This window comes from Saimiri boliviensis, chromosome 8 (genome assembly GCF_048565385.1).
Source record: "Saimiri boliviensis isolate mSaiBol1 chromosome 8, mSaiBol1.pri, whole genome shotgun sequence".
NCBI lineage: Eukaryota > Metazoa > Chordata > Mammalia > Primates > Cebidae > Saimiri > Saimiri boliviensis.
Genome location: NC_133456.1, coordinates 13,250,420 through 13,272,762, shown reverse-complemented (window position 1 = coordinate 13,272,762; position 22,343 = coordinate 13,250,420). Strand labels below are relative to the sequence as shown.

Here is a 22,343-nt window from a genome sequence, read left to right as displayed (position 1 = left end):
TCGCGCCATTGCACTCCAGCCTGGGTAACAAGAGCGAAACTCCGTCTCAAAAAAAAAAAAAAACAAAAAAAAACCTCTTCAAATATTTTACAGAGTTCGACTCTTTTCATCGATGGCACCTATCACTTCCTACTTTTTTTTTTTTTTTTTTTTAGATAGGGTCTCCCTCTGTCCCAGGCTGGAGTGGAGTGGCATGATCTCAGCTCACTGTAACCTCTGCACCCCCGAGCTCAAGCAGTATTCCCACCTCAGCCTCCCCAAAAGCTGGGACCACAGACAGGCACCATTATGCCCAGCTATTTTTTGTAGTAGAGACACGGTCTCACCATGTTGCCCAGACTACACTCCTGCTGATTTCTCTCCCTTTTGGAATAGGGATGGCTATCCTTTGCCTGTCCCACCACTGCATTTTGGAAACACATATCTGGTTTCACAAGTTTCACAACTGGAGATAAATTTTGCCTCAGGATGAAATGTACCTATGGTCTCATTCATATCTGATTTAGATAATATTTGAATAAGACTTTGCATTTTATAGTTAAAGTTGATGCTGGAATGAAGGAAGACTGCTGGGGTGGGGGGCAGAGGTTGCTGAGATCCTGCCACTCCACTCTAGCCTGAGGCACAGCAGGATTCCATCTCAAAAAAAAAAAAAAAGAATTAGGTTAAGATGAGATCACGAGGGTGGAGCTGCCAGGATGGGATTAACGTCGTTATGAAAAGAGGAAGAGAAATTCCATCTCTCTCTGCATGCATGCACCCATGTTGGGAGGTGAGCAGGTCTGTACAAACCTTTGCCCAAAGGCTGAAGAAGCTGAGAAGCTAAAGAAAGAGGCTGACAAATCCAGTTTCTCAGAAATATTTAATAGGGACTTATTAACCCCAGATTCTGGGCTTACAAACCATGGGGAATTCGTCTAAGGGCAGGATTTATGGTAATTATGTGAAAGGTATTAGAGGCATTCCCAGAACTGGGGTTAATCAGAAGTCAACGTGGGCAGATTAACATCCAAGATGGAGTTGCTTTAGCCTGCACAACCAGGGAAAGGCCACGTGAGGATATGAGGAAGAGGGCCCTCACCAAGATCATGCCAGCACCCTGGTCTTAAACCTCCTGCCACTGGGATTGAGAGAAATGTTTATTGTTTAAACCACACAATCGATAGTATTTCCTAAAAGCAGTCTGAATGGACTAAAACACACATGAAACTTTCCTCAAGTTTCACTAAAGATATGCTAGGCCATAACATGTACTGAAATTGGCCAGGTGCAGTGGCTCATGCCTGTAATCCCAGCACTTTGGGAGGCCAAGGAGGGCAGATAACCTGAGTTCAGGAGTTCAAGACCAGCCTAACCAACATGGTGAAACCCTATCTCTACTAAAAATACAAAATTAGCCAGGCATGGTAGCATATGCCTGTAATCCTAGCTACTTGGGAGGCTGAGGCAGAACTGCTTGAACCCAGGAGGCGGAGGTTGCAGTGAGCCGAGATCACGCCATTGCACTCCAGCCTGGGCAAGAAGACCGAAATTCTGTCTGGAAAAAAAAAAAAAAAAAAGCACAACCACCAAAATTGCTAAAATTAAAACTTTTGGCTGGGTGCAGTTCCTTACACCTGTAATCTTAGCAGTTTGGGAGGCCAAGGTGGGCAGATCACTTGAGCCCAGGAGGTCAGGACCAGCCTGAGCAACATAGTAAGACCCCTTCTCTACAACAAATAAACAAAATTTAGCCAAACACCGTGGCGCATGCCTGCAGTCCTCAGCTGCTCGGGAGGCTAAGGTTGGAGGGTTGGTTGAGCCCAGGAGGTGGAGGCTGCAGTGAGCTGAGACTGTGCCACTGCACTCCAGCCTGGGTGACAGAGTGAGACCTTGTCTCAGAAAAAAAAAAAAAATTACAGAGCAGACACAGTGGCTCACACCTCTAATCCCAAAACTTTGGGCGGTCAAGGCGGGCAGATCATAAGGTCAAGAGATTGAGACCATCCTGGTCAATGCCGTCTCTACTAAAAATACAAAAAATTGGCCAGGCACAGTGGCTCACGCCTGTAATCCCAGCACTTTGGGCGGCCAAGGTGGGTGGATCATGAGGTTAGGAGTTAAGAGACCAGCCTAATCAACATGGTGAAACCCTGCCTCTACTAAAAACAAAAATTAGCCGGGCCTGGTGGCTCACACCTGTAATCCTAACTACTCAGGAGGCTGAAGCAGGAGAATCATTTGAACACAAAGAGGCAGAAGTTGCAGTGAGCCAAGATCGCGCTACTGTACTCCAGCCTAGGCGACAAAGCGAGACTCTGTCTCAAAAGAAACAAAAAAATTCCTTGGAAACGGAAATGGCTCTGATCTATTGCTTTGTTTGTTTTTTGTTTTTGAGACGGAGTCTCACTCTGTAGCCCAGGCTGGAGTACAGTGTCATGATCTCAGCTCACTGAAACCTCTGCTTCCCAGGTTCAAGCAATTCTCCCTGTTGCAGCCTCCCGAGTAGCTGGGACTACAGGCACGTGCCACTGTGCATGGCTAGTTTTTGTATTTTTTAGTAGAGACAGCATTTCACTGTTGGCCAGGCTGGTCTCAAACTCCCGACCTCAGGTGATCCACCCACCTCAGCCTCCCAAAGTGCTGGGATTGCAGGGGTGAGCCACAGCACTCAGCCGATTTCTATTTTAACTGATAAAAATATATATATATATTTACGGTGTACAAAAATGATGTTTTAAATATGTATATATTGAATGGCTAAATTGAGGTAATTAGCATATGTATTACTTGACATACTTTTTTTTTTTTTTTTGTGAGAACACTCAAAATCTACTTCCTGGCAGGGCGTGGTGGCTCACACCTATAATTCAAGCACTTTGGAGGCCAAGGCGAGCGGATCACCTGAGGTTGGGAGTTCAAGACCAGCCTGACCAATATGGTGAAACCCCATCTTTAAAAAAAAAAAAAAAAAAAACTACTTCCTTAGCAATTTTCAAGTATACAACATATTATTATAAACTATAGTCACCATTACGATGTATGATAGAACTCTTGAACTTATTCCTAACTGAAATTTTGTGTCCTTTGACCAACATCTCCCTAATCCTCCCACCTCCTAGTCTCTGGTAACCACTATTTTATTCTGTTTCTATGAGTTTGACTTTGACACTGCTAACATAAGTGAGATGGTGCTTTGTCTTTTTGCGTCTTATTTCACTTAACATAATGTCCTCTAGGTATGTCCATGTCATGATAAATGACGGGATTTCCTTCTTTTAAGGCTGAATAGTATTTCATTGTGTACATACACATTTTCTCTATCCATCCATTGATGGACAGGTAGGTTGATTACATACTTTGGCTATTATGAATAATGCTGCAATGCACAAGGGGGAGCAGGTATCTCTTCGAGGTATGGATTGTATATCCTTTGAATATGTACCCAGTGCTAGGATGGCTGGATCATATGCACATGGTAGCTCTACTTCTAATTTTGGGGGGAACATCCATACTTTCTTCCATAATGACAATGATTTATATCTGGACTAGCATGTTGTATACATGAAATGTATACATAGGTTAAAACTCATCGAACTGAGGCCAGGCACGGTGGCTCATGCCTGTAATCCCAGCACTTTGGGAGGCCAAGGCGGGCAGATCACGATATCAAGAGATTGAAACCATCCTGGTCAACATAGTGAAACCCCGTCTCTATTAAAATACAAAAATTAGCTGGTCCTGGGGCATGCGCCTGTAGTTTCAGCTACTCGGGAGGCTGAGGCAGGGAACTGCTTGAAGCCAGGAGGCAGAGGTTGCAATGAGCCAAGATCCCGCCACTGCACTCCAGCCTGGCGCTTGGTGAAAGAGCGAGACTCTGTCTCAAAAAAAAAAAAAAAAACTCATTGAACTGAAACATGAAAGATCTGTGTGTTCTACTGTATGTAATTATCTCTCTTTTTTCCCCCCTTTTTTAGAGACTGGGTCTTAGTATGTTGCCCAGGCCAGACTCCAGCTCCTGGGCTCAAGTGATCCTCCTGTCTCAGGGTCCCAAAGTGCTGGGATTACAGGTGTGAGCCACTGCACCCAGCCTGTATCTCAATATTTTACCTTTTTTTTTTTTTTTTTTTTTTTTTTAAGAGGGAGTTTCGCTCTTGTTACCCAGGCTGGAGTGCAATGGCGCGATCTCGGCTCACTGCAACCTCCGCCTCCTGGGTTCAAGCAATTCTCCTGCCTCAGCCTCCTGAGTAGCTGGGATTACAGGCATGTGCCACCATGCCCAGCTAATTTTTTGTATTTTTAGTAGAGACGGGGTTTCACCATGTTGACCAGGATGGTCTTGATCTCTCGACCTCGTGATCCACCCACCTCGGCCTCCCAAAGTGCTGGGATTACAGGCGTGAGCCACCGCGCCCGGCTTACCTTTTTTTTTTTTTAATTGCATTTTAGGTTTTGGGGTACAATCTCAATATTTTAAAAAAGATTTACAATACCGAGTTTTGAAGAGGATGTAGAGCAAACGAGAACCCTCATATACGGCGGGAGGGAGTATAAATGGCACATTCATACCACGTTGGAAAGCTGTTTGGAAGGTTATCTGCCTATACCGAACACATGCACACAGTAACTTAGTAACTCCATTCCTAGACACATACCCAGAAGAAATACATTCCTTTGGCTGGGCGTGGTGGCCCCCGCCTATAATCCAAGCACTTGGAGGCCAAGGCAGGCGGATCACCTGAGGCCGGGAGTTCAAGACCAGCCTGACCAACATGGTGAAACCCCATCTTAAAAAAAAAAAAAAAGAAAAAAAAAAAAAAAGAAAGACGTTCCTTTTATAACATATTTTTTTTTTTTTTTTTTTTTTTTTTAAGTGAAAGGGAGTTTCACTCTGTTGCCCAGGCTGGAATGTAGTGGCTCAAAAAAAAAAAAAAAAAAAAAAAAAAAAAATTGCTTCGTCAGTATATGGGGAGAAACTCCCACACATTTGGTCACAGAAATGTTGTGTTGATTGTTGCAGTGTGAGAGAATAAAAAAAGTGCTCTGAGTTTGTTTTTCTACTTTTTTTTTTTTTTTTTTTGAGATGGAGTCTCTCTCTCTGTTGCCCAGGCTGGAGTGCAGTGGTGTAATCTCAACTCACTGCAACCTCCACCTCCCAGGTTCAAGCCATTCTGGTGCCTCAGCCTCCCAAGTGGCTAAGACTACAGGCACACACCACCATGCCTGGCTAATTTTTGTATTTTTTAGTAGATATGGGGTTTCACTGTGTTGGCCAGCCTGGTCTCGAACTCCTGACCTCAAGCGATCTGCCTGCCTCAGCCTCGCAAAGCACTGGGATTACAGATGTGAGCCACCACACCCAGCCAGTTTTTCCACATTTATGTATCAATAAACAATTAGAAAATAAAAATTTTAAACTATACTATTTATAATACCATAAAAATATACAAAGGAAAAAATGAAAGATAAGACTTTGAATAGAAACATATATCTAATACAAAATTGAGAGAGAAGGAAAAAAAACTAAATACATGAGCAGATATACCATGTTAACAGATTGGAAAACTCAATATAGTAAAATGTCAATTCCGCAGAAATATTCTATAGACTCAATGCAGTCCAAGTTAGTTTTATTGACAAGCTGATTCTAAAATTTATATGGAAATACCAGAGACAAAAATAGCCAAGACAATATTGAAGAATATCAAGCTTTATTATAAAGCTACAGTAATTATGAGGCTGCTGTTAGCTCACAGATAGAAAAGCAGACCAATGCAACAGAATAGCACCTACAGACATATCCATGCTCACGTGAACACTCAATCTGTAACAAAATTGAAACTTCGAAGTGATAGAAAAAAAGGATTTCCCAATAAATAGTGCTTGGTCAACTGGATATCCATATTAAAAAACGAAACTTGATTCTTACCTCTTTTACTAGGAACATACTTAAAATAAATGCATATAGTTGTGAGTGGTGGCGTGTGTCTATGGTACAATTCAGTGATTTATCAAGAAGCAATGGCTTGTGGTGAGCAGTTGCTTCTTGATAAATCACTGAATTGTATATGCATTTATTTTGTGTACTTTTCTGTGAATTATATTTCACAATTAACGGCATATAAACCAACCTCAGTGGATGGGTTTAACAGCAGATTAACAGCCAAGCACAGTGGCTCACACCTGTAATCCCTGCACTTTGGGAGGCTGAGGCAGGTGGATCATGAGGTCAGGAGTTTGAGATCAGCCTTGCCAACACAGTGAAAGCTTATCTCTACTAAAAATACAAGAATTAGCTAGCTGTGGTGGCATGCACCTGTAATCTGAGTTACTCGGGAGGCTGAGGCAGGAGAATCACTTGAGCCCGGGAGGCAGAGGTTACAGTGAGTCGAGATCATGCCACTGCACTCCAGCCTGGGTGACAGAGTGAGACCTCGTCTCAGGATAAAAAAAAAAAAATTAGGCGGGCACAGTGACACATGCCTGTAATCCCAGCTACTCAGGAGAATAGCTTAAACCCAGGAGGCAGAGGTTGCAGTGAGCCAAGATCACGCCTCTGCACTCTAGCCTGGGTGACAGAGTGAGACTCTGTCTCAAGAAAAAAAAAGGAATACCAGATGTAATTCTAGCACTGTGAGAGGCCAAGGTTGGAGGTTCACTTGAGGCCAGGAGTTCAAGACCAGCCTGGGCAAACATAGCAAGACCCCATCTGTACCAAAAATAACACATAAAAAATAGCAGGGCGGCCGGGCGCGGTGGCTCAAGCCTGTAATCCCAGCACTTTGGGAGGCCGAGGTGGGTGGATCACAAGGTAGAGAGATCGAGACCAACCTGGTGAACATGGTGAAACCCCGTCTCTACTAAAAATACAAAACATTAGCTGGGCATGGTGGCACGTGCCTGTAATCCCAGCTACTCAGGAGGTTGAGGCAGGAGAATTGCTTGAACCCAGGAGGCGGAGGTTGCGGTGAGCCGAGATCATGCCATTGCACTCCAGCCTGGGTAACAAGAGCGAAACTCCGTCTCAAAAAAAAAAAAAATAGCAGGGCATGGTGGCACACACCTGTAGACCTAGCCACCTGGCATGCTGAGGCAGGAGGTTTGTTTGAGCCATGATTGTGTCACTGCATTCTAGCCTGGGCAGAGCTAAATTTAGACTCAAAAAAGAAAAGAAAAAATTAAGGACAGAGAATTTTCCTAAACTGATGAGACACAAAACCACAGCCTCAAGAAACTTAAATCCTTGCCAGAGCAATGGCTCAATGCCTGTAATCCCAGCTATTAGGGAGGCAGAGGTGGGAGGAGAGCTTGAGCCCAGGAGTTCGAGACCTGCCTGGGCAATAGAGCAAGACCCCATTCTCCACAAAAAGGAAAAAAAAAGCTTCCCCTCAAAAAAGTTAAGAAACTTAACAAATCTTTAGCAGCATAAAAAGAAAAAACACATATCTACATACAGCAGTGAACTGAACAACACCAGACAAGGAAAAAAAAAGTTGTTTTTTTGTTTTTTTGTTTTTTTTGTGACGAAGCTTCTCTCTTGTCCAGGCTGGAGTGCAATGGTGCAATTTTGACTAACCACAACCTCCGCCTCCCGGGCTCAAGTGATTCTCCTGCCTCAGTCTCCCAAGCAGCTGTAATTACAGGCATGCACCACCATACCCGGCTAATTTTTTGTATTTAGTAGAGACGGGGTTTCACCATGTTGGTCAGGCTGGTCTCAAACTCCTGACCTCATGTGATCTGCCCACCTTGGCCTCTCAAAGTGTTGGAACTATGGGCGTGGGCATAAGCTACAGTGCTAGGCCAAAAAAAAAAAAAAAAAAAAAAAAAAAAAATCTTAAAAAGCAATCACGCTGGGTGAGGTGGCTCATGCCGATAATCCCAGCAGTTTTCGAGGCTGAGAAGGGCGGATCACAAGGTGAGGAGTTTGAGACCAGTCTGACCAACGTAGTGAAACCCCATCTCTACTAAAAATACAAAAAATTAGCTAGGTGTGGTGACATGTGCCTGTAATTACAGCTACCCAAGAGGCTAAGGCAGGAGAATTACCTGAACCCAGGAGGCAGAAGTTGCAGTGAGCCGAGATCGCACCACCACACCCCAGCCCAGGCAACAGTGCAAGACTTCGTCCAAAAAAAAAAAAAAAAAAAGCAATCAGAGGGTTTTAAAAAAGAGAGAGAGATCCTTTTGTAGTTCCTGAGCATGATGATTGGGCGTTCACAAGCTTGTGTGAGATGTGCCATCTTGAACCTTGTTATGACTCAGCACATTACCCATCTGACATGAAAAAAAATTTAAAAAAAAAACAAGAGAGATTTCAACCAGGTGTACCTGTAATCTCAGCACTTTGGGAGGCTGAGGTAGGAGGATCACTTGAGCCCAGGAGTTCAAGACCAGCCTGAGCAACATAGGGAGACCCCTATCTCTACAAAAAATAAATGAAAATTAGCCAGGCATGGTGGCAGGCACCTGTAATCCCAACTACTTGGAAGGCTGAGGTAGGAAGATATGTTTCAGCCCAGGAGGTCGAGGCTGCAGTGAGCAGTGACTGCACCACTGCCCTCCAGGCTGGCAACAGAGTGAGACCCTGTCTCAAAAAAAAGAGAGAGAGATTTCTTTTCAATGAGGGACACTAGCTGTTGAGCTGATGTCTCAACAGAAATCGTGGAAACTGGGAGACAGTAGAATGGAAGCTTCTATATGCTAAGAAAAAATAACCATCAACCTACGCTCTGTACTCACATAAAATACTGTTTTGCAGAGTAATGCAATTTATCATATTAACAGAAAATTTTAAAATCATGCAATCATCTCAACTAGGCACAGTGGCTCACGCCTGTAATCCTAACACTTTGGGAGGTCAAGACAGGTGGATTGCCTGAGCTCAGTAGTTTGAAACCAGCCTGGGCAACAACACAGTGAAACCCAGTCTCTACTAAAATACAAAAAATTAGTCAGGCATGGGGGCGTGTGCCTGTCGTCCCAGCTACTCAGGAAGCTGAAGCAGGAGAATTGCTTGAACCTCAGAGGGGGAGGTTGCAGTGAGCTGAGATCATGCCGCTGCACTCCAGCCTGGGAGACAGAGGGAGACTCCAGAAAAAATAAAAATAGGCCGGGCGCGGTGGCTCACGCCTGTAATCCCAGCACTTTGGGAGGCTGAGGTGGGCGGATCACAAAGTCAGGAGATTGAGATCATCCTTGCCAACATGGTGAAATTCCATCTCTTACTAAAAATTTAAAAATTAGCTGGGCATGGTGGCACGTGCCTGTAATCCCAGCTACTCAGGAGGCTGAGATAGGACAATCACTTGACCCTGGGAGGCAGAGGTTGTAGTGAGCTGAAATCACGCCACTGCACTCCAGCCTCTGGAACAGAGCAAGACTCCATCTCAAAAACATAAAAAACAAAATAAGACAAAATAAAAAATTTAAAATAAAAAACAGAATAGAAGGTTGGGTGCGGTGGCTCAAGCCTGCAATCCCAGCACTTTGGGAGGCCGAGGCGGGTGGATCACGAGGTCAAGAGATCGAGACCATCCTGGTCAACATGGTGAAACCCCGTCTCTACTGAAAATACAAAAAATCAGCTGGGCATGGTGGTGCGTGCCTGTAATCCCAGCTACTCAGGAGGCTGAGGCAGGAGAATTGCCTGAACGCAGGAGGCGGAGGTTGCGGTGAGCCGAGATCGCGCCATTGCACTCCAGCCTGGGTAACAAGAGCGAAACTCCATCTCAAAAAAAAAAAAAACAGAATAGAAAACAAGAAGTAATAGTCGAAGAAAAATATGGAGTAAAACCAAAACAATACAGGAAATAAAAAAAGGAAAGTGTGGGAGAGACAAATGGCACAAAAGATGCAAATATAACCTCAGAATATCAATAACTACATTACATTAATTATTTATTTTTGAGATGAGGTCTCGCTCTGTTGCCCAGGCTGGAATACAGGAGCACCAGTCACGGCTCACTGCAGCCTCAACCTGCTGGGTTCAAGTGATCCTCCAGCTTCCCAAAGAGGTGGAATTACAGGCATGAGCCATGGCACCCACCTAGCCCTTACGTTAAATTTAAATGGAATAGGGCCAGGCGTGGTGGTGTGCACCTGTGTTCCTGACTGCTCGGGAGGCTGAGGCAAGGAAATCGCTTGAACCCAGGAGGTGGAGACTGCAGTGAGCCGAGATCGAGCCACTGCACTCCAGCCTGGGTCTCAAAATAAATAAATAGAATAAATGCTCCTGCTTTGAAAAAACAAATACCACGATAGGTTTTTTAAGAAAGACATTTGTACTGAGTTACCGCAGAGAAAGAGATCCAAGATGGCTGATCACCAGCAGCTCGGGATTGTAGCTCCCAGTGAAAGCACAAAGAACGAGAGGACGCCACACCTTCACATGAATTCTTGTTGCTCACGCACCAGGAGATTCCCAGCGGAGGAACCCCACGGGTCGCCAGCGCGACTCTTGTGACCGGCGAGGCGGTTTTGCCGGCACCTCGGAGCGTCGGTTCCTGCTGCAGAGTCAGAAAAGCACCAACAATCTTAACGCCGCTGATTTAGTCGGCGCAGTGGGTTGCTCAGATTTCGGCGCTGAGAATCAGTAAGTTGGACGTCCACTCAGAAAACCAATTACAAAGACGGTAAATACGAAGACCACAGATGGATAAATTTATAACGAAGGGAAGAAAACAGCCAAAAAAGGCTGAGAATGCCCAAGATCAGAACGCCTCTCCCTCAGCAGGGGATCACAGTTCCTCATCAGCAACGGAACAAGGCTTGATGGAGAACGAGTGTGTTCCAATTACAGAAGCAGGCTTCAAAATGTGGATAATAAGAAACTTCTGTGAATTAAAAGAACTTGTTTTAAACCAATCTAAGGAAACTAAGAACTTTGAAAAAAGATTTGACGAAATGTTAACAAGAATATACAATTTAGAGAGGAATATAAGTGAATTGATGGAGCTGAAAAACACAATACAAGAACTTCGTGAAGTATGCACAAGTTTTAACAGCCGAATTGATCAAGCAGAAGAAAGGATATCAGAGGTCGAAGACCAACTCAATGAAATAAAACAAGAAGACAAGATTAGAGAAAAAAGGATAAAAAGGAACGAGCAAAGTCTCCAAGAAATATGGGACTATGTGAAAAGACCTAATCTACGCTTGATAGGTGTACCTGAATGTGATGAAGAGAATGAATCCAAGCTGGAAAATACGCTTCAGGATATTATTCAGGAAAATTTTCCCAACCTAGTAAGGCAAGATAATATTCAACTCCAGGTAATACAGGGAACACCACAGAGATATTCCTCAAGAAGAGCAACTCCAAGGCACATAATCGTCAGATTCACCCGGGTTGAAATGAAGGAGAAAATACTAAGGGCAGCCAGAGAGAAAGGTCAGGTTACCCACAAAGGGAAGCCTATCAGACTTACAGCAGATCTCTCAGCAGAAACCCTACAAGCCAGAAGAGAGTGGGGACCAATATCCAACATCCTTAAAGAAAAGACCTTTCAACCAAGAATTTCACATCTAGCCAAACTAAGCTTCACAAGTGAAGGAAAAATAAAGTTTTTTGTCAACAAGCAAGCACTCAGAGATTTCATCACCACCAGGCCTGCTTTACAAGAGCTTCTGAAAGAACCATTACACATAGAAAGGAACAAACAGTATCAGCCTTTCTAAAAAAATACCAAAAAGAGCATCAATATAATGAAGAATTTACATCAACTAATGGGCAAAATAGCCAGCTAATATTAAATGGCAGTATTAAACTCACATATATTATTATTAATTCTAAATTTAAATTGACTAAATCCCCCAATCCAAAGACAGACAGGCAATTTGAATAAAAACCTAAAACCCATCAGTATGCTGCATCCAGACCCATCTCACATTCAAGGATACACAAAGACTCAAAACAAGGGATGGAGAAGGATTTACCAACCAACCAGAGAGCTAAAATAAATAAATAAAAAGCAGAAGTTACAATTAAGCAACAAAGATCAAAAGAAGCAAAGAAGGACATTATATAATGAGAAAAGGATCAATGCAACAACAAGAAGAGCTAAAGATCCTAAATATATATGCACCCAATACAGGAATACATAGATCAGTACCACATCATATCAACTTAGAAGTTTAAACGAAATGTTGGTTGGCTCCGTGTTTGTTATTCTCTTCCCTCATTTTCTTTTATATCTCCATTATTAAGGACAAATATAGGCATACCCATATTTAGATTGCATTCTAGCCCAGGCAATAAAGCAATACCCCCATCCTCTCTCCCTCTTCCTCTTTTTCTTTCTTCCTCTTCTTTATTTTTCTCAAAAAAAAAAAAAAAAAAAAAAAAAAAAAGAAGTGTTACCTACTTCTGTTTTTCAGAAGACTTTGTGAAGAGTTAGTATTCTTTAAATGTTTGGTAGTGAATTCAGCAGTGAAGCCATCTGGGCCCAGATTTCCTTTTAATCTCTTAAGATATACATCTGTTTAGATGATCTATTTTTTTCTTGAGTCAATTCTACTGGTTTATGTGTTTCTAGGAATTTGTCTATTTCACCTATCATCTAATTTATTGGCATAAAATTATTGATAGTATTTCTTCATAATCCATTGAATATTTGTAGGGTCAGTAGTAAAGTCCCATTTATGTTCTTTTTTTTTTTTTTTTTCCGAGATGGAGTTTCGCTCTTGTTACCCAGGCTGGAGTGCAATGGCGCGATCTCGGCTCACCGCAACCTCCGCCTCCTGGGTTCAGGCAATTCTCCTGCCTCAGCCTCCTGAGTAACTGGGATTACAGGCACGCGCCACAATGCCCAGCTAATTTTTTGTATTTATAGTAGAGACGGGGTTTCACCATGTTGACCAGGATGGTCTCGATCTCTTGACCTTGTGATCCACCCGCCTCGGCCTCCCAAAGTGCTGGGATTACAGGCTTGAGCCACCGCGCCCGGCCCCATTTATGTTCTTTCCAAAGAACTAGCTTTTGATTTCACTGGGTTTTTTCTTTGCCTTTAGTTTTGCTATTCCCTGTCGCATTAATTTTTGCTTAAATTCATTAATTATTTTGTTGCTTCAGCTTGTTTTAATTTTAGTTTGCTCGTTTTCATGGAAAAAAGAAAAAGAAAAAAAAAATTTTCACTGACCCCTACAGTGCATAAGGGTTGCATTTTCCCCACATCCCTGACAGCTGGATATTATCCTATATTTTATTATTGGGTGTAAAGTGGTATCCATTTCTCACTTCATTTTGCATTTCTCCGATTATTAATGAGATGAAACATCCCTTCCTCTGTTTATTAGCCATTCTGGCCTCCTCCTCTATGACTTGCTTGCTCATATCCTTTCCACATTTTTACACAGATTTATCTCCCTCTTTTTTTGTTGTTTTGTTTCTGATTTGCTGTGCATTACAGATATTAATGTCAGTCATATATACTGAAAATATATTCTCTCAGTTGAATTGGCATGAACTCCGTCTATGACACTTCTTTGTTGTATAGCTACTAGCTAGCTCCAACAACTGCCCTCCCTTTACTTCCTAGTTAAAACAAATACAAACTCTGATTTGTAGCTGGACCCAAGGCTTCCAGCCATAAAGACTACATTTCCCAAAATACCTTGCAGGTGTTGCCACTTGCCTACATTCTGACCAATAGGATATAAGAGAAAATATGTGGGAAATTTGTGGGCAGTATTCTCGAAGTCTCCCTCTTTCTTCTTTCCTCTTTCCTCCTTCTTGGAGGTTGGAATATTGGATTGAGAAGTCGGAGTCATGTGCTGAGGTTAGGAAAACATCTCAGATGCCAGCCGTGGACTGCTAATAAGCCTAAATCTAACTAATACAAGCAAAGTCTTTCATTTTGAAGTAGTCAAATCCAGCCATTTTCTTCTTTAAGAAATTCTCACTCATCGCAAAGTCACAAAGGCATTTGCCTATATATTTTTTTCTAATAGTTTTATAACTTTGCTTTTTCACATTAGGTCCTTAATCCAGCTGGGGAAAAAAAAAAAAAAAAAAAAAAAAGACATTTGTAAAATATAAAAATGCCAAAAGGTGAAGTGAAAGGGTAAAAGATGACCTGTCAGGAACCTCAGGCGTGACGTGGCTGTGTGCCTCTCCGTGACACAGCAACTCCACGACCAGATGTGTTTCCAAGAAAAGTCTTACACAGCTCCATAAAAGGAGGTATATCAGGAGGCCCACTGAAGCGATCTATCATGGCAACCACTATGGACTCACACCCTCCAGAGGGACACAGCAGTGGTGGGCAAAACCCAAATGTGCCACAGCAACATGGATGGGTCTTACACTACACTGACTTTGCAAGAACACAAATGATAAAAAGGTTGCTCCTTATACATAGCAGACTGGTTGCCTGTGGGGTGGGAAGGGAATGAGATGGTCATAAGCCATCTCATTAAATACATAGGCCAGGCACGGTGGTGCACACCTATAGTCCCAGCTACTCAGGAGGCTAAGGGAGGAGGACAGCTCAAGCCCAGGAGTCTGACGCCAGCCTAGGCAACACGGTGAGACTCCATCTCACAAAAATAAATATGTGGCCAGGCATGGTGGCTCATGCCTCTAGTCCCAGCACTTTGGGAGGCCGAGGCAGGTGGATCACGATGTCAGGAGTTTGAGGCCAGCCTGGCCAACACAGTGAAACCCCATCTCTACTACAAATACACAAAATTAGTTGGATGTGGTGGTGGGTACCTGTAATCACAGCTACTTGGAAGGCTGAGGCAGAATTACGTGAACCCAGAAGGTGGAGGTTGTAGGTACCCACTCTGAGGACATCTTGACACAGGTACACACCCAGGGGTGAGCCACAGGACCAGCTGAGGCCAAGGATCCTTAAGAAATCTACTTAGACCAAGGCTCAGCCAGCCAGAATCCACAGGGTAGTGGGGAGATGAACAGCAGGCTAACTGAGCAGCCCAGAACAGGGGCTCCCTAAGCGCTCTGGTCCAATGCTCTGGCCACCACCTGGAGTGGGCTGAGAGGCCAGAGGGGCAGAGCCATGTCTCTTCCACATACTCTCCTGTGGGGCACAGGCTCCAGCCACCCACCCTGCGACCCACCGGGGCACCCACCTGGCTTCAGGCACAGAACACCCTTCCTCGGTCCACACAAATTTCTTCAGCACGTCAGAGCAGCAGTATCGGTCATAACAGGTACCACAGCAGAAATCTGGACAGGACTCGGGGAAGAGACTGAGTCCACGGGAAGCTGTACACACCTCACCATGCGCTGGGGAGGAGAAACACACCTGTTCACCTGTGCCCCCAGGGCCAGACCCCACCCACACAGCCCCTCACTGGCACAGCCACCAGACCACACTCTCCTATGCTGTGCCGTCCCTGAGCTACCCTAGCCACAGGCCACCTTCCGACCCAGGCCGCTGCTCCCCCTCAGCCACACCCTCTCCACCGGCCACACAGTGAAAGATGCCCTAACTGGGCTCCCTCTCTCCCTCACCAGTGCACCAGCCTCCTAGAGAAGAGTGAACTTTCTCAGTGTGAGTCTGATGGGGCCACAGGCTGCTCTCAGACCTCCCTAATTCTCACTGCTTCTGGATAAAGGCCTGAGTTTGCAAGCAGGGCCTAGACTGTAAAGGGCCCTGAAGATCACTCCAGCTCTCCAACCTGTCCATACTCCACTTACATTCTTGCCTGTTTCCCATCTCCTGCTTTTTTTTTTTTTTTTTCTTTTTTGAGACAGTCTGTCACCCAAGCTGGAGTGCAGTGACAGGATCTTGGCTCACTGCAACCTCTGCCACCTGGGTTCAAGCGATTCTCCTGCCTCAGCCTCCAAGTAGCTGAGATTACAGTGCCCGCCACCATGCCTGGCTAATTTTTGCAGTTTTAGTAGAGATAGGGCTTCACCATCTTGGCCAGGCTGGTCTTGAACGCCTGACCTCATGATCCACCTGCCTCGGCCTCCCAAAGTGCTGAGATTATAGGCGTGAGCCACCATGCCCAGCCAGCATTCATTCCCTGCTTTTCAATTCTACTCATCCTTCAAGGCCCTATTCCAGGCTCCCTCCTCCAGAAACTGCCCAGGTGAGAAGTCACACAGCTGAACACCTGCAGGGGCTGGACATTGAACTGTCCATTTCTTTTTTTTCCCTTTTTTTAGATGGGTCTCACTCTGTTGCCCAGGCTGGTTTATAGTGGCATGATCTTGGCTCACTGCAACCTCTGCCTCCTAGATTCAACAGATTCTCCTGCGTCAGCTTCCCAAGTAGCTGGGATTACAGGACGCTCTCCTGGAAACCCAGCTAATTTTTTGTTGCATTTTTTAGTAGAGATGGGATTTCACCATGTTGGTCAGGCTGGTCTCAAACTCCTGACCTCAGGTGATCCACCAACCTCAGCCTCCCAAAGTGGTGGGATTACAGGCGTGAGCCACCGCAACTAGCCATTTCTTTCTTTTTTTTTTTTTTTTGAGACCGAGTTTTACTCTATTGCCCAGGCTAGAGTGCAGTGGCGTGATCTCAGCTCACTGCAATCTGTATCTCCTGAGTTCAAGTGATTCTCCTGCCTCAGCCTCCCGAGTAGCTGAGATTACAAGTGTCTGCCACCATGCCCAGCTAATTTTTGTATTTCTAGTAGAGATGGGGTTTTGCCATTTTGACCAGACTGGTCCCGAACTCCTGACCTCAGGTGATCCGCCCGCCTCGGCCTCCCAAAATGCTGGGATTACAGGCATGAGCCACCACACCCAACCAGACTGTGCGGTTCTTAATCCTCGTTCCTTCTCCTCATCACTCAGCCCCAGTAGCCTCAGCTGCTGCTGGGCACCACAATTGCAGAGGCCTGGCTCTCACAGACCACCCCACAACCATAATAACAGGCTAGCTCCTGGTCAGAAATTGTCACAACCATCATACAAGTGTTCATAAAGCACTTAGCCCCGAGCTGGGCCTACAGCAGTTGTCCAGGAAATGTTTGTGCCTTCCAGAAGTTTTGAGACCAGCCTAAGCAACAGGGCTCCCAGGCAGTGGCACCATCTGGAGCTCTGGAGCCATCACAGGGCTCTCAGCACAGAGTTGGGATCCAATAACATCCTTACAAGTCTCAGTGTACAAGGTTGTGCTGGCTGACAACAAATGTGGAATACAACCCAGGGTTTTGGATGACAAGGTTTACAAACCTCCAGGAAGATGCTACAGTCAAATGTTCCCATGTATCCTTAGGCTACATTAGCAGAGACCTAGTGCCCACTAGCAGGAAGGAACAGCATGGGATTTTTCAGGGAAGACTCCAAAGACACCTCTAGTCCAGCGAGACCCACAAACCCGCAGTAGTCAGGGCACAGGTCTGATGATAGCGCTGAGGCATAACTACATCCGCCTGGAAACAGTCTGGCATAGCACATGGCTTCTGGAGACCCAGCCAGGCCAGGCACCTGGCCGTGTGCAGCATCTGGTGCCCAGGCCTGATCAGGGCACCACGCACCCTGAGGCTGTCAGTGGAGTGAAGCCCAGAGACACACACACTGAGTGCCCTCCTTAGGAAGAGGAAACTTCAGTGGGGAGTGGGGGTGAACTGCACTTCTTGGCAGCTCCAGGCAGAACCCTGCTCTGGGCAAAGCCACGGAGGAGAGGACTGAACCGCTGACGAGCCCAGCTTGGCCAGCTGCCCACCTGAAAGCTGGTAGCATCAGCGTGGCTCAGGTGAATCCACATGCAGCAGGGTCTTCACAGCCCAGCCTGAGCCACTGAACTAGGGCTGAAGACACACTGATGAAGCTGTTTAGGCTGAGTTTATGGCACAAATGCTCTCTGACCCCCAGACCTCACTGAATCAGTGACCCTCCTACAGGCCCACTCCAGGGGTGGGCGGGTTCTGGGCACAGGTGTCCCCTTTCTACGTTCTCTAGCCCAGGTCCTCCGGATTCATCCCAGCACTCAGGAAACAGAGCCTTCCCTTCCAGGAAGCCACCCACTCCAAAGGGTGGGAAGGCGGTTGTTCCAGTTCCTACCCCTAAAGGGCCCCCAGCCAGCCTTCCAGAGTCTGTGAATCACCGATCTGCAACCAACACGCACAGCGGTGTCTCCACCCCTGACGCCAGCCTCAGCATCGGGCTCTCCAGGAACACAAGAGCCCAAGGAGGCAACGGTGGGGGCTCCCAGACACGAAACAGAGGCAAAGAGGAACGGCCTCTGATGGAGGGGCCAGGCCGCCCTGCAGCCCCCGGCCAAACAAAAGCCAGGCAGGGGGAATCCTACCGCAGCCTCTGGGGACCCCATCCCCAGGGACAGGGACTGGAGGGCAGACTCCTCCCCACCGTTCCAGGACAGACAAGGGTGGCAACTGTCTGGGGTCGGGGCAGGGTTGTTCAGGCAAGGAGGATGCCGGGGAAGAGGAGAGGTCCGTAGTCGTGGGGGGTTCGCTGACGGCCTCGGGGCAATTAGGGGTCGGTGAGGGGCACGGCAGGGCTGGTGCTGCCCGGCTGGTTGGAGCGGCAGCGCGGGGAAGTGTCTGCCGGGTCCCAGGGCAGAACGGGCCGCCCCCACCCCGAGGCTCACCACCCGGAGGCGGCGGTAGCAGCAGCAGCAACAGCAACAGGACCCGCGGTGCTGGGGCCGGCGCGGCCATGGCAGGGCGGACAGACAGACGGACGCGAGTGCGGGGCGCGGAGCCGCCACAGCCTCAGCGACCCGCGCGGCCGCTCCCCTCCCTCGCCCCGCCCCGGCCCGACCGGTTCCCGGAACCCCCGCCCGGGAGGGGGCGGAGGGCAGAGGAGAAGGATTGGGGGAGGAGGAAGGGGAGAGGGAGAGGGAGGAGGAAGATGGAGGGGAGGGAGGAGGGGGGAGGGAGGAGGGGGGAGGGAGGAGGGGGGAGGGGGAAGGGGAAAGGGGAGGGGGAGGGGAGGGGAGGAAGGAGAGGGAGGGAGGAGGGGAGGATGGAGAGGAAGGGAAGGAGGGTGATTGGGGGCTGGAAGGGAAGGAAGCCGACATCCCTCCCAGGCTCGGGGCCAGCTCAGCACCGGGCATCTGCGCGAAAACTTAGGACCCATTTCCCGGACGCGGACAGGCGCCGGGGCGATGCACAGAGTTGCCTTTTGCTCACCGGATGCTTGGGAGGGTGCAGGGCGGCCCCCAGCCTTTGGGCTCGGAGGGCCTCCCCAGGAATGTGCACCGTGACACTGAGCGCCTACTGTGTGGGCTGGGGGCAGCCACAGCCCATCCCTCCCAGCGTGATCCCGGCGGATCCACACTCGCCCGAGGACTACCTGAGGACTACCTGAGGACCACCTGAGGTGCGGGGACAGGGCCCAGCGCAGACCTTCGTACTAAGTAGACACTCCACAAATGCCCTGCCGGTTCCATTCTGCAAGCCCAGCCCCCAGATCAGAGTACACTCGATCTCTTGCCCCCATCTTGACATCCTCATCCCAAGGTGATCCTCAGCCCCAACCCTGCACACATGGGCACATGCCTGTGAGATGCAGGCTCAGCACTGGCGCAGTGGGCCAGGACTGAGCTGGAAACTGGCAGCTCCCAGGGCACAGCCAGGCCGACTTCCCGCACAGGGTTCTGGGGCTGCCAACGCCCCCTCACTGCGGGGCAAGGGTCCAGGCAGAACCAGGAAGTTGGGTCATTCTTCCTTTTATGCCCAGAGTTCATGACCCACCCCTGCTCTGCACCTGGCACAATTAGAACATTGCACTCCAGACAGAAAACATGAAATGTCACACTAATGGGGCACCCAGGCCAGGTTGTGCACCCTGTGTGCCACCATGTATTTCTCACCTAAAGGTGGAGACATCACTGTGGACAAAGAAAAACCCAAGGGGACAATCTGGGATGTTCCCAGGAATCTCCCAGGTTGGGATGTTAGAACAGGGAGAGGTAGGCCTGGGTCTCCAATAAGCCCCCATCGCCTCCCGGCCAAGAAGGGCTTAAGACTCACCGTGTTCAGCACACATGTGGGTGGCAGGGCTATGACTGTCCCCAGGCAGGGTGAACTCTGGGAGAGTCTTAGTGAAGGACTGGAGTCATATCCTCCTTGGCAGCCCAGCCTTATTATCCCACCTCTGCCTCCTGAGCTCCACTCTCCAAAGCTGCGTACAGCCCGGGTCCCCCTTCTGCAGAATGGCCACTGCACACCCCTCATGTCCAGCTCTAGAGCCATCCTGTGTTCCATGCCCTGGGTGCCTGGCCCTCTGCCTCCGTAAGCTTGCACCATCCACAAGCTTGGTTTCTCGTCCCTTGGTTTTCCAGTTCCTGCCCCCAGCCAAGCTCCTAAGAGTTGTCCTAAGCCTGGACGACATAAGGAGATCCCATCTCTACAGAATTTTTTTTTTTTTTTTTAGACAGAGTCTCACTGTAGCCCAGGCTGGAGTGCAGTGGAGCAATCTAAGCTCACTGCAACCTCCGCCTCCCAGGTTCAAGAGATTCTCCTGCCTCAGCTTCCTGGGTAGCTGGGACTACAGGCGCGCACCACCGAGCCCAGCTGATTTTTGTATTTTTAGTAGAGACGGTATTTCACCATGTTGGCCAGGATGGTCTCCATCTCATGACCTCCTGATCAGCCCTCCTTGGACTACCAAAGTGCTGGGATTACAGGCATGAGCCACCACACCCGGCGTCTACAGAAAAATTTAAAATTACCTGGGTGTGGTGGCACATACCTGTGGTCTCAGCTGCTTGGGAGGCTGAGGTGGGAGAATCATTTGGGCCCAGGAGATGAAGGTTGCAGTGAGTTATGATTGTGTCACTGCACTCCAGTTTGGGCAACCGAGCAAGAACTTATCTCAAAATAAGAAGAAAAAAAAAAGGCAGGGCGCGGTGGGTCACGCCTGTAATCCCAGCATTTTGGAAGGACAAAGCAGGTGGATCACCTGAGTTTGGGAGTTCGAGACCAGTCTGGCCAAAATGGAGAAACCCTGTCTTTAATAAAAATACAAAATTAGGTGGGCATGGTGGCGTATGTCTGTAATCCCAGGTACTTGGGAGACTGAGGCAGGAGAATTGCTTTAACCCAGGAGGCGGAGGTTGCGGTGAGCTGAGATCGAACCACTGCACTCCGAATGGCGACAAAGGAAGACTGCGTTTCAAAAAAAAAAAGAAAAGAAATTGTTCTTTCCCACCGTCCATTGCCATTGCCTACCTTTGGCCTCTCGACTCTGCTGCCCCAACCCCTAGATCCTTTAGGGGCCTCTCACCTGGCCTCTTGCTCTCTGCCTTTTTGGTCTATGGCTCTCCCACACCCCCTTACCTGCCCACAGCTCATGGTTGAGCTTGGTGGGTGCTTCGGGCCCCACCCAGGGCTGTGCGTGGGCAGGAGAAAGGCGGGCTGGGATTATCTCAGGGGCCTGGAGATCACAATCATGCATCTCACAGGCAGGTACCCATGTGTCAGGCATTTTCTGTGGGTCAGGCCTGCAAAGCTTGGAAATACAAGTTGCCTGGGGAAAGTGGTCCCTCCAAGGCAGAAACCAAACTTGGCCCAGATGCTGTACCCAGGCTGGGTGGCTCCCCAAACCTACCTGCAGCTCTGTAAACAGCACGTTGTTGTTGTTGTTGTTGTTGTTGTTGTTGTTGTTGTTGTTTGAGAACGGGTCTCACTCTGTCACCCAGGCTGGAGTATAGTCACGGCTCACTGCAGCCTTAGTTTCCGCAGGCTCAGGAGATCCTCCCACCTCAGCCTTTGGAGTAGCTGGGAATACAGGTGCTCACCACCACGCTCAGCTAATTTTTTTTTTTTTTTTTTCTTTGAGACAGAGTCTTGCTCTGTCACCCAGGCTGGAATGCAGTGGTGTGATCTCAGCTCACTGCAACCTCTGCTTCCCAGGTTCAAGCGATTCTCCTGCCTCAGCCTCCTGAGTAGCTGGCTGGGATTACAGGCACCTGCGACCACTCCCACTAATTTTTGTATTTCAGTAGAGATGGGGTTTCACCATGTTGGCCAGGGGGTCTCTATCTCCTGACTTTATTATCCGCCCGCCTCGACCTCCCAAAATGCTGGGATTATAGGCGTGAGCCAGTGCACCCAGCCATGCTCAGCTAAGTTTTGTATTTTTCGTAGAGGTGGAGTTTTGCCATGTTGCCCAGGCTGGTCTCCAACTCCTGGGCTCAAGTGATCCACCCACCTCAGCCTCCCAAAGAGCAACAGCACTTTTATTAAACTCTCCTCAAATACCCAGTTTGATAGGAATGACTGTTTTCTTCTGGGATCTTAGGTACAGTATGTAGGTGAGAACTCTGCATGGGGCTGCTGGGGCAAAGCAGCACCCACTGAAAAGCCCAGGGTGAGAGTGACCAGGTGAGGATGAGGCCATCAACCCAGCCCCAGAACTGACCGCAGGGCCTGTTGGTGAGTTCTGCAGTTGGATTGGTGAGTTCTGCAGTAGA

At 47.7% G+C, this 22,343-nt stretch overlaps 1 protein-coding gene and 1 non-coding gene across 4 annotated transcripts in view; one reads left to right on the top strand and one right to left on the bottom strand.

The window, feature by feature from the left end:
* Positions 1-18,681, bottom strand: part of SHISA5 (shisa family member 5) — a 41,215-nt gene extending 22,534 nt beyond the window's left edge. Inside the window, exons 1-2 of one of the 3 annotated variants that reach the window (XM_074403909.1) lie at positions 18,501-18,681; positions 15,073-15,229 (exon numbers count right to left, since the gene is read on the bottom strand). In XM_074403909.1, coding sequence (XP_074260010.1) covers positions 15,073-15,229; positions 18,501-18,582 — 239 coding nt within the window. In that variant the 5' untranslated portion in view covers positions 18,583-18,681. The other 2 variants (XM_039477603.2, XM_074403908.1) reach the window with 2 other exon arrangements.
* On the top strand, positions 8,161-8,262 carry LOC120367273 (small nucleolar RNA U13). The gene has a single exon (XR_005581689.1). It is a non-coding gene; the product is annotated as a small nucleolar RNA U13 (small nucleolar RNA).
* Positions 18,682-22,343: the final 3,662 nt, after the last annotated feature.